Here is a 12,331-nt window from a genome sequence, read left to right on the forward strand (position 1 = left end):
TTATAAATAGAGATTTAAACACATATGATTTAAACAACCATTTGAACTCCTAAGAACGCTTAGCGCTTTCTTAATTCATAAAAAAAAAAAAAAAATATACCCAAATCAATACAACAAAAAACATTTCTCTATAACCAAGTGGTGTTAGTCTAGTGGTAGCCGGGTTAAACTTTAAAACTTGCAGAAATGCAGGAGTTGAGAGGTCCCGGGTTCGACTACGAGCTGGGGCGATGATCACTTGGTCACTGCAGCCCCCGAAGGGCTTAAAAACATTCAAAATTCGAACCACAAATTCGGCAATAAACATTGGTTTCCAACCAAAATTCGAACCACAAATTCGGCAATAAACATTGGTTTCCAACCAATAACCATGCAAAATATTTCCTCTACATTGACACTATTAGAAGGTCAAATTAACAGCCTTGCATCATACTTCAACAATTCCACTAAGACATTTGATTTATTACCTGTTTGACAAAATACAAATGGAAGATAAATGTTACACGAAAAGTTAATTGAGCGAAAGAGTGAAAGAAAATGTAGTACAATTTACAAAATTTGCCAATTAATATTTCAAGGTTAGAATATATTATGTACCACATATAAGAGATTCATACCACCATTTAAATTTGCATACACACCATAATAAAAGGTGAAAACCGACAAGTATTCAAACCAAAAGAAAAGTGGTGTATCATACGGAGTACTAAATTAATTGACAGTAGACTGCTTTTGGCTATCAGAAGATCATCTAAAGATGCATAGAAGGTTTAGTTTCAGAACAAAACAGTAGTTTGGCTCCACACTCATGTCCTCTTCCTACGTCTCCAATGAAGCATCAAAGTCACGCAATCGGTGTACTTCGAGTCTCTAAAATTAGCATTACACTATCGCTATACAGCTATAAATCAAGGGAACTCACTCCAGCCATATTCTGATCAGGAGACCTAACTACCAAACAACTATAAACAAAACTGATTTTCAGTCTGAGTTAATTACATTCTTCAGTAGATAAAATTAATTAACCCACATCTAAAAGTACACTAAAAAATTACGAATCATGGACTAAAAAATGAAATAAGGTGAGATGATAGTGCCTGCACAAAAATGAGAGGGCTTTGTGAACATCAAAATACAACAACTTTTTACAAAACAAATTACTTTAAACAATACGATAGATAGATAGATTAGAATTGTAAATTATGGATCATTGAAATTGGAAATGTGCCTGGGTATTGATCGATTTGTACAATTTGCCAAATATTTAACATAGCTAATTAACAAACTTACGAATGGCAAAAATAATCGTGCAAGAGTAAAGACAAATCGCTACACCTGTTAATTGAAGGATAGTAGGGTGAGAATGACATTCCCATTAAATTACAGTGCATTCCCTCCTTTTTTGCATACAACCATATATCTCCAAATTCCCAAACTCAACGAAATGAACCTGAAAACAATTTTTTATTACGAGCACAAAATAAATAGTACTCTCACCATCCCAATCTTTTGTTTGCCTTTGTTTCAAATACCCCACAAACAAAAACAAAAAAGCAAACAAATGATTGAGAAAAGGGAATAATCCATAATATAATAAAAAAGGACAATAACTTCATCAAAATATCTACATTAACTGCTCAACTTCACAACTAATGATCTAATCATGCCTTTGTTGTGAACTTGATAGAATTATATGAATAAATTTGCTATGATATGTGCTCTGATCATTACCATATTTTGATTTGAACCTTTGCTCCCATTGTTAGCCCAACATCCTCTTTAGCTGCAAAGAATGTGTTCGGATATCAAATGACTGGCGGAATTTATTTTCGAGTTGTACAATAATAAAACCATTAGAGGATATGACAATTCACATAGCCCTTGTTTGGATATAAAGAATGGAGAAAAAGTGAAAGAGGGGTAGGTGAAAGGGAGGGGATTTCCCTCCAAATCTTTCCTTTTGTAGAAGAGATAAATTCTGGCCTGTAAGAGGGAAATAGAAGGATTCATTATCCCACCACTCCAAATCCCTCCACCATTCTTTTACTAACGAAACAAAATAAATTAGATCCTACCCCTTCTCACCACTCCCTTCTCCTTTAAATCTCACATCAAAACAAAAGGTTCATGTTATTTTAATGGAAAATTGTATTGAGACATTATTATAACCAATGTGCGAAGATCTTTTTTCTACGTTGCTCAGTCACAAAATGACAGGAGGCGGCAATCCTGGTTTTTCTGTTACTGAAGTCAAGGGCCTCATTTAGAAATTTTCATATTAAAGTACAATTAAACTGCTCCTTTCAAGTACTCAATAGATATCAATGTTCCAGCATATTGAATATCTCACCAATGTTGATTCAAAGTTAACACGTAGTAATAACAATTACCCTTTCCAAAATGGTAGTACTCAGAATAACATGTTGAGTGTTTGAGGAAATACTAATTATATGAAACCCTATTTCAGAAAAGGGGAGAAAAATAAACACAAAAGAAGAGAAAAAATCACCTGTAACTAAACTCACGATGTGTTACTTCAGGTTTCGGGGAAGAACCAATCAAAAGAATCGATTTTTTTAAAGTAATTTCCATGTCAATCTGCTTTGAAAGGTATAAACCAGTAAAATATCGCACTAATTAAAGTAAAAAGACCATATTCATATCAGATGGTAAATGTATCTTCAATCCATAATCAAAGCAATTAACTAATAAATATCAAGAAACATAAAATAAACCTTACCTTAGGAATGATGGTAGTAGCGGCCGGGCATCCACAGATGACAGGACCAATTAATACAGGACAATGGAAAGGGAGATGGTGTGGTATCACGGTAACGTCTTAGATTATATAGTCAATTGATTGATTACTCAATTAATGCCCTTCTTCATGATGTTTACCCAATTTACTACGAAGAAAATGAAGAGGGGAATTGAGAGACGGAGAAAAGTGATGTTGAGTTAACCGTTTAGAAGAAGGATCGACATAGCATGCGGTGAACAATAATTAATCTTTTTTTTTCAATTTTCTTTGTTTTTCTATCAAAGAAGCAAAGATTCACGGACAAAATCCTTTCAAATAAGGCTTTACAATATATGATGCCACGTAGACTAAGCTGTTTTGTCTTTTTATTATAGTATATAGATGTGACATTCGTAAAGCAAATGTGGCATAGCGTTAATCATACGTGGCTTTTTACAATCACACGTGGCTTTGTTGACGTGGACTTTATGAGCCATTTTAGTTTAGGCTTTTAATAGTATTTTATAGATATAGGGTAGCATCTGGGTATTGGAACTATTGCCTCCACCACTCTGTCACATTAGTATGATATTGTCTGTTTTGAGCCAAGTTCATACGGATTTGTTTGATCTCCTTCCCATAAAATCTCATACTAATGGAGTCACTAATCCACGAAAAATATGAGCAATATACCTAAAATACCCCTTTTAACGTACTGCTGTCTTTTTGCATGGAATCCAGAGAGCACACTTATAGGGGTATAATGTTCAGAATGTCCGTAGCTTAATACATACACTCCATCAATTTATGGAAGCCATATGATAGAGAAATTACTAAGGTGTCGTTAATGTAATACTACGGTTTTCTAAGTTGGTTACTCGGCCGAATATGACTTACTCGGTCGAGTAAGTGTGTCGTGTGTTTCTGGACAGTTTGCTGCCCAGGAATACTCGGCCGAGTATGGGAATAGTCGAGCGAGTAAAGGATACTCAGCCGAGTATACTATATACTCGACCGAGTATCCGATCTGTCGAGGTTTATTTCCGCAGTTTGATTTAGAAAGGACTAGAGTTATATAAAACGGGATTTACAGTTCTTAATCATTTTAGCAAAACCTAAGCAGTACTACGTAACTCTAATCCTCTCTAAATCTCTTTCTCAAGTGCGTGGATCGTTCGTAAGTCTAGTTCATCTTTCTTTGCGTCGATTGTGTCGGTAAGCCTCTGATTTCATAAGTTTCGTTAAATTGTCTTCTAGGGTTTTGCCCTAATTTGTGATTTTGGGGAAAGGGGTTTTGGCATATGGTAATTGGAATTATGTGATTGTTGTTAGGTGGAGACTTCATAGAGGAGCCATTCTAGCTTGCTTGTTTGTCTCATTGCAGTTGTGCTAAGGTAGAGTTTCCCTACTCGGTTTACTGTTTAATTGATTTAAGATTATATGGTAATTGTTTGTACGATTGATATTGTGATCATCTGCTGTTGTTGGATTGGAGATTGGTGTTGGTGTGGTGATGGTTGGTGATGTTCGCGAGGCGCGGCCTCGGCTGAGTGGAGTAACTTGCGGGAGTGGTTTCACGCCCTAGTTTCGCCCTCTGTGAAACCCGCCACAAGAGGGGATGCACATTAATGAATAGGGTTATCGCTCGTTGATGAGTGGGGATTTGGTGGGAACGGCTGCGGTTCTTCACTGGCAGGGCTACACACTTTTATGTGTAGTCAGTTACTTGATGTGATTGGGAGTTGGAGGTGGATGATGATCAGCTGTTTATCTTATATATCGTACTTGTCTTATTTTGATTATGCAGTAAACTGACCCCGTTGTGGTTTTGTAAAATCTATGGTGATCCATTCGGGGATGGTGAGCAGATTGTGACAGGTAATGATGATTATTAGCTATGGGGACGAGGTGGGGAGTCATCACTCGAGTCTAGCTTCCGCTGTCATGAGATTTATCTTTCAGTTTCAGTTATTGAACATTAGTACTCTTTATTTTGGATTTGGTTTTTGGAACATGTAATCATTAACTACGTATACTTTAATAAATGTTGTTTTGGAATGGTAACTTTGATATACTAACATCGGGCAACCGAGATGGTGACGGTCTCTCATGTTAGGGTAGTCCTGGTAAGGCACCTTGGTATGTGGGGGTGTCACAGTTAATCCACTAATTAACCTATCAAACAAACAATTTATAGACCTAACTAGACTCTATTAACTTCTAACAACAAGGTAGTAAAATGACAAGTTAGGGTCGAACCCAAGAGAAGGGACCTTGAGCTAAAAACTTGAATTGTAAACTATTGACTAACAATTAATTAAAGTACTAATGATAATTAAGACTCAATAATTGAAACTAATCACAAACAAGGGATATTAACAATGTTCAACATGTAGGAAACATAAAAGAAGAAATCTTTGGTTGGAAACAACATGAAAAAAAGTAAAAAATGGAGACTTTGCTATTGTGGCCATATAACAAACACTTAATAGGTAACAATCAATAATGAGAAAGAACTTGGTATAATCTCTTTTTAGTAACCAACAAATGATAAAGCTTGACTCTCTTTTACTCTCTTACTAGTGGATACCCAATACCACAATATCAAGATATTAGCACACACAAAGTAAACCATCTATGTGTCCTCTTCAAGTTTAGCACACAAGGCCGGCCCGGGCACGTGCAAGCAGTGCGGCCGCGCTGGGCCCCCGACTTGATGATCCAGTAGTAAGAAGAAGGCTTTATGAAGTGGATGATCCTATGTTCGACCCTCACTTCACGAAGAGTTTGTAATTGTATTTGGATAGGTCCCCCAAAACTACAAGGACCAATCCTGGACCCACAAATTGGTCCACAAGTTACCTTTATAGGAGTATAATGCTCGGAATGTCCGTGGTTTAATACAGACACTTCGTGGATTTATGAAAGCCCTATAAAGAAGCCAACGCTCTTCTATTTTTCAATGTAGAATTTGGGTTACTATCCTCCTGATATTGGGTAATTAATTAAAACATGCACATGAGTAACATGACTACATGTGTGACGATGTGTCCTTCTGGCAAGAGAAATATAGAATACACAGTGTCATGAGAATTGAAACTTAGAAAAATCCCCGATTTAAGTCGTGCAAGTATGTGTGTAATATTTTAAAATGGTGTCATTTTTTTCATATTAGTAGAACTGTAGAAGTATATGATTGTATGAGTAAGGAAATTAATTTATAAACCAATTGTATAGACCGAATTATATTCGATAGTTTAAAAGCGATGCGAATTGTAAGGCCGTATTTGTAGTGAATCTGATAATTATGAAATACCCCAAACCGGCCGTCCTACAAAATCACACTGCTGACAGAAGTCTTTATGTTTACAGCTTCGGATGTTCGCGTTGTTTTATGACCACAGAAGGAACTAACAAGTGATGGGAACTAACAAATGATTAAGAGTTGATTATTGAGCGAAGCACATAGATTGCTTTAGAAGGCATTTTTCTTTTCATTTTGACGTCTCCTGGGGATTAAATGTCCCGTAAATGCTCGCCTGTCGCTGCTTCCTTCATTATTGGTGGTATCGGTATTTCTTACTCAGACTAACATTTCTAATCCTTTGCGATTTTCAATTCAATTCCGTTTTAGTATCAGAGGTAACACAGCCTGATTGCGACACAAATCTAATCAACATACATATTGGATACTCCGTACTAATTATAATATAACAATGTAAATACTAAATACTCTTTAGCATCATTAAAATCGTCAAAGATCAATTATTTCTTATAAATGCGAAACAAAATAGCCAATTAGAATAGAAAATTAGGACAGGGACTTATTTAATTCTGTCGGGGATCAAGCACCGTCCCAATAAAAAGTATAGCCCCCGAAACATCTTCCCTGATCACAAACATAAACGGGTGATCAGCCACAAAGTTTATTGGAGGAGGAGGCGGTTTAGTAGGTCTTGCAGCTCCGCAAAAGAATTGCATCCGAGTGACAGCTGCAGCAACTGTCCCACGTTCATTAGTTTCGACAAAGCACTTCTGAGATATATCACTTACGTAGATCGGCTCAGTCACGTCCGTCATTCCTGAAAAATCCTTGCAGGTTTTTTCAAATGGCAATAATAAGCCCAGTTCTTTCATAGGCTCTTTAAGTGAAAGCTCGCATTCAAATTTGAATTTCGGGATTGAAAGATGGTGATTCTGACAAACTCGAGTTTGTTGAACAAATTTGCATCAATTTTGATATCATTCATGAGATTTGGTAAACCGTCCGTCTCACACGGTAGAAAGATATACATTGAGAATGTCTTCCTCTCATCTTCATCATCATTGTCAGAGTATTTCCCTATTTTGTATGGCATCTTTAGAACCTGGCAACTATCAGACATTTGATAGTCGAAGTACTGGTGCAGTTGGTTCATCATGGGAACTCGAATTTTGTCGCCATTGAGAAGATTAAATTCATCATCAATCGTATTTTCTGACTTGAAATATTTATGCCAATTTCCTTTGAAATACAATGCATTAGCCAAAAATAGAAGAGTGCCGGAATTAATATTCCTTCTTGAAAGAACTTGTTTGATCAACCCTTTTGTTTCTTGTTTCGCCCATGAGTTTACCTCATTAACCACTTGATCCGCCTTTAAAAACAAAAACAAAAACAAAATTAAGCTTGTTAGCCTAAAAACTAAGGGATTATTGTTCTAACTTAACCAAAAATTTTAAAATTCACGAGAAATCTTTACTGCCTTAATGGTCCTATCTAGACCGATTTGAATAAAACCGATAGTATAAAAAAGAAAAAAAATTGTAAAAATATCGGCGTACCTGATTGACGAAATCCACAGCCCTAGCTTCGGCCATATGAAGCTCCTTCAAAACTTTCTGAAAAGCTGGCTTCAACGAGAACCGTTGATTCAACCACAACCCATTAACAAACGATATCTTGGGTGCATCTTCATCGTCATCATGGGTAACTTTAAGAACAGCACGTAATTTACGTGCCACGGTGTTCAATTCCCTCACATCCCCATGTTCAAGCAGCGCAAGTAGCTGGTCAAGCGTCGAATTCTCGACTCCCAGGGCTAGGATGCTAAGAATAGCATCGATCGACACCGGCGAACAAACTACGCTCTTGTTATTTGACAAATTTTGTTGAATTACATGTGTAGCGACTTGTAAAGAAAAGTTTGATGTTACAAATTCTTCTTCTTTTACGGCTTGCTTGGTAACCCTGGTTGTCCCTTTACTACTCATGTTGAACTTCTTGAAGTAAAGAGATTTTCTTTTATTTGATAGCTATGTTTTTGGGTACGCAATATGGACTTATATAGTTTGTTAAGCCACGTTGATTTTTAGAATATTTTGGAAGATTTTTTGATTTTTTTTGGAATAGTCTGTTAAATAATATTATTATATTATATGATTTTGAAATAAGAGATTTAATAGGAAATATAATTCTATCAAATATCTCCATAACTGTATGGTGCTTTTATTTACTAAGATTAGGAAAACTCTTAAATTTACTAAGCTAGTTTAATAATCACTAGACAAGACATCTTCGATATTGATACATGATAAGAAACATGGTTTAATGATATAAAAGTGGTGTTTTGAGTGAATAATTAAGATCAATGTCAATTTGTTCTTATTAACAACATTATTAAGATAGTTTATTATGGGATTCGGGTCATCAATCCGATTGATTCAATATCGAGTCACGGGTCGAGTCAAGTCGGTTCAGGTTGGAAAAAATAAGGCTGCTATAGTGCTATCGGTTTACCCTCGGATCGAGTCGGTTTTGGTTTACCAAATTTTCAGGAACTATCGAGTCCTCGAGTTTCAAACGGGTCGGATTGGGTAAGCTTTCGCCAGCTCTAGACTAATTGACCGAAAGATACTGTATCCAGTCACTTGTTCACCTGTCAGCTCTTTTTGGCGCCAAAAAAAAATACTGCACTCCATCATTTATCCCCAATTTAAGGTCTACCCATTTTTCAAGCAAATATGTTACGGAATACGGAGTACGGAGTACTTTTGTCTGCAAAATTGACCCAGAAAGTATGAAGGGATCCAACTGAATTTACCGGGTATATGTTCTCTTATCTTCCATTTTTCTAATTAGTATGTTGCATAACTCTGATATCTAGTCATTCGAGTTGGGTAGTTCAGAATTTTAATTTGTAGTTAAGATATGATCAAGAACTGTGAGTTGGGTATTTGTTAGATTAGTTAAAGATTAGGAATTTGTATAGTGCATGCCAACTGTTTGACGAAATTCCTGTGAAAAAATCATGGGGTTTGCGGAGAATGTAGCAAAAATAATGCAAAAGGGTATAGTTGATAGAATTTCGGAGCTTCCGGATTTTATCCTGCATACTATTCTCTCAATGCTCGATACTAAAGAGGCGTGTCGCGCTAGTGTACTGTCTAAGACGTGGTATGGAGCCTGGTCTTCTGTTCCGGTTTTGAATTTTCAGCCTAAGTACTTTCAGGAATATAGGGAGGGTCCTTACAACTTTGATGACGATACAGTTGAACGTTTGGTGGGGTTCATTGATAAGACGATGCAAAGATACTTTACGCAGAAGTATAGAATAACAAAAATGTACCTTATGCTTCCTAAGATTGATGACAAGATAGAGTCTTTGATTGATAAATGGATAATGATCGCGGTGCAAAGCGAAATCCAAAATTTTGGAATTAAGGTTGTTTGTGGATATAACTACAGGCTGCCTGAGATTCTATTTTGTGCAAAATCGCTTAAAGTTTTGAAATGTGAGTCCGTTATGCTGCCATATTATAAGACTATGGATCTCGTCTCTCTCGAATATTTAACTTTTTACTTGGATACTGTAGATGAGGATATGCTTCAAAGAATAATCTCTTCCTCCCCCTTGGTTGAATTAGATATTACATATGACAACTGCCTTGTAAATATTTCACTCCCTCGGGTGAAAAAAGATAATGGAGTAGACAAATGTCGTCGTAGTGAAACAATGCAATCTAACCTCCGAGAATCTCCGCTTCAAAAGTTTGTTTACAGTGGTCTTGGTGACGATACGTTGTGGCCATGGAATATGAATGTGGTTGCATTGAAAAATTTGAGAGAACTAGAGTTTGATTTGGCTTCTATTACAGATGATATCGTTTCCGAGCTGGTATGTGGGCTTATAGCCTTAGAAAGCTTAGTATTGTCTGAATGCTTAATGCTGAAATGCATTAATATCTCCAGCAATTCACTCAAGCAATTTCGAATTGCCAATGCATTACACTTCATTAAGGTAACGATTGATGCTCCTAAATTGCTTGAATTTTCATACAACTGTGAGGTTGAGACCTCTCTGTCGTTAGTTAGAGTGCCAGATCATTGTAATGCTCAATTCCTTCCGTTGGAGCCGGATTCTCTCACCACCGTCTGGCTTGTTGAGCTAAAGAAGTTTCTTGCAGAAACAAACTTCTTCAAATCTCTAGTGATTGACTTGTCTAATCCTCTTGAGGTATGATTTCACATTTATTTATTATATGTAATTTTCTTATCCACTAATGACCAAATATAGTTGTATCGCGATTCTGTATTTTGAATACGGGGTCATACAGTTTTACCTAGTGTACTGAATTGTCTGATGATAGTAATGGACTAATGGCAGTTATGTTGGTATCTACACAGATTATGGTCGATGAGGACGAGCTGAGGAATATTGGCACTGGCCAACCATACAAACTCAGGGGTTAAAGCTATGTGGAATAAGTGCTTCGAATCTTACAGAATTTTCCATCGTTGGCTTTCTGGATGCATTGTTTTGGTGTTGCCACCCTGATGTGCTGTCAATAACAACAGGTTTACAGAATCCCGCTTCTGAGGTACTTTTTTGCTTCACCTACGTATCGAGTAGTAAAAACCAGGAGATCGCCTTGGTGCATTTTTTATTTTCTGGGTCATTCATCAAGCTGGAATCGTAAAAGTATTAGCCAAATCCTAGTTCCCGAATCCCGACACATAATTTCCACCATATAATATTATAGTGCATCTTTTTCTGGACTAGATCGTCTCCTTGGAACTAATCCCTCTTATGTTTCCGTACTTGTTTTTATAGTGGATTTTGTATATCCTGAAACGCAAAGTGCATTGCTATAAGCATCCACTGAAAAGCATTGAAGTTGAAGGTGCCGATTGCTCAAGCTTACTCTCAGAACCATCTAAAATTGAGGTCAGGTTTAGACTGTCGTGGTTCCAAGTTTAGCTTATAGAAGAAAATCTTAAATATGTGAATCTACTACGGGATTCTTGTGTGTACCTTTGGTGAACTCGCCACCAGGTGGAAAATTAAGACTTGTATTGGAATAGTAGCGACCTTGGTGATGCCGACACCCTTGTTGGTTCCATATCTGAAATGATGTTCCCAACTATATGCTGTTGATCTGTACCCGACTATGGAATTATATTGTACGAGTATTTTGCTGTATGCTATTGATCTACTAGCTATACTGATTATTGGAGATTTTACTCGACTTGAGTTGATTTATTTTTCTGATTAATTTACGCGATATATCTGAGCTTGGGAAGTTCTTTCGGAATGGTGTTTTTCAAAATCAACTTCTTGAATCCTGATCCTTGTAGTTGATAATGGAAAGACATTATAAAGGATATGCAGCTAATGATTAGATTAACTTATGGGAATTGATTTCGAATTTTATCATTTGTCATTTTTCAATCCATATAAGGATAGGTCACCATTTCCCCCAAATAGTGACCTATCGTGCCCCACTGCCCTGCACCCCTGTTGCAACCGCACTCTCGCTTCCTCACCATGCCCAGCACCCTTCCAACCGCGCACTTTCCTGTGTCGCTGCTGGAGTTAGAGTTTTTGCCAAAGTCCTATATTTACTGTGTATTAAAAGAAAATAAAAGTTGCCAGATAATTGTGAGGATGCAACAACAACAACAACATCAGAGCCTTAATCCCAAAATGATTTGGGGTCGGCTGACATGAATCATCCTTTCGAACCGTCCATGGGTGAACGCACGCCTCAAAATGCGAATAAAAGAGGAAAATGAAAAACAAAAAGGAAGAACGAAAATGTAATGGAAAGTCAAGGTAAACTTAGGGGTTTTAAAATCGAATTCCAGATTTCTTTTATAAAAACATAAAATTTAAATTGAGAGAAAAGATTAAAACGATTTTAAAAACCGAAAGAATTAAGGATCCGGAATGCCTTAAAAGTAAACCAAGTAAAATTTATAGGAAAGTGGTTGGTAATAAAGTGTAATAAAGGAGAGAAGAATAAATAATTTAATTTCTTTAAATTAAATAAAAACACTAAATATGTCAAAAAAACATCATATACCAAAAATCCACATGTATCATTTCCCTCCATTGTGCCCTCTCCGTCACCATAGTCTCCTGAAGCCCCAGAAATCTCATATCGTGCTCTATCACTCTCAATCATGTCTGTCTCGGTCTTCCTCTACGTCTAGGGACCTTTTTTGTTCTCCAAGTGTCCAGCCTCCTAATTGGTGCGCCCATAGGTCTCGTTCTCACATGGCCAAACCATCTTAGTCGGTTTTCCATCATCTTGTCCTCTACTGACGCC

The 12,331-nt window shown here is 36.7% G+C and overlaps 2 protein-coding genes and 1 long non-coding RNA gene across 3 annotated transcripts; 1 reads left to right on the top strand and 2 right to left on the bottom strand.

Moving 5' to 3' along the window:
* Positions 1 to 1,333: 1,333 nt before the first annotated feature.
* Positions 1,334 to 2,846, bottom strand: LOC141609194 (uncharacterized). The gene is made up of 4 exons (XR_012527281.1): positions 2,741 to 2,846; positions 2,510 to 2,598; positions 1,732 to 1,783; positions 1,334 to 1,450 (listed from the first exon to the last, which is right to left on the bottom strand). It is a non-coding gene; the product is annotated as an uncharacterized LOC141609194 (long non-coding RNA).
* Positions 2,847 to 6,329: 3,483 nt separating this feature from the next.
* On the bottom strand, positions 6,330 to 8,008 carry LOC141609195 (serpin-ZX-like). The gene is made up of 2 exons (XM_074428353.1): positions 7,565 to 8,008; positions 6,330 to 7,377 (listed from the first exon to the last, which is right to left on the bottom strand). Exons 1-2 carry the CDS (start codon positions 7,991 to 7,993, stop codon positions 6,874 to 6,876), a joined length of 933 nt encoding a protein of 310 aa, XP_074284454.1. The 5' UTR covers positions 7,994 to 8,008; the 3' UTR covers positions 6,330 to 6,873.
* A 569-nt stretch (positions 8,009 to 8,577) lies between these two features.
* LOC141605970 (FBD-associated F-box protein At5g56370-like) lies at positions 8,578 to 11,262 on the top strand. The gene is made up of 3 exons (XM_074424924.1): positions 8,578 to 10,236; positions 10,407 to 10,600; positions 10,834 to 11,262. The coding sequence occupies exons 1-2, from the start codon at positions 9,031 to 9,033 to the stop codon at positions 10,470 to 10,472; spliced, it is 1,272 nt and encodes a 423-aa protein (XP_074281025.1). The 5' UTR covers positions 8,578 to 9,030; the 3' UTR covers positions 10,473 to 10,600; positions 10,834 to 11,262.
* The last annotated feature ends 1,069 nt before the right edge of the window (positions 11,263 to 12,331 follow it).

This window comes from Silene latifolia, chromosome 10, assembly GCF_048544455.1.
Source record: "Silene latifolia isolate original U9 population chromosome 10, ASM4854445v1, whole genome shotgun sequence".
NCBI lineage: Eukaryota > Viridiplantae > Streptophyta > Magnoliopsida > Caryophyllales > Caryophyllaceae > Silene > Silene latifolia.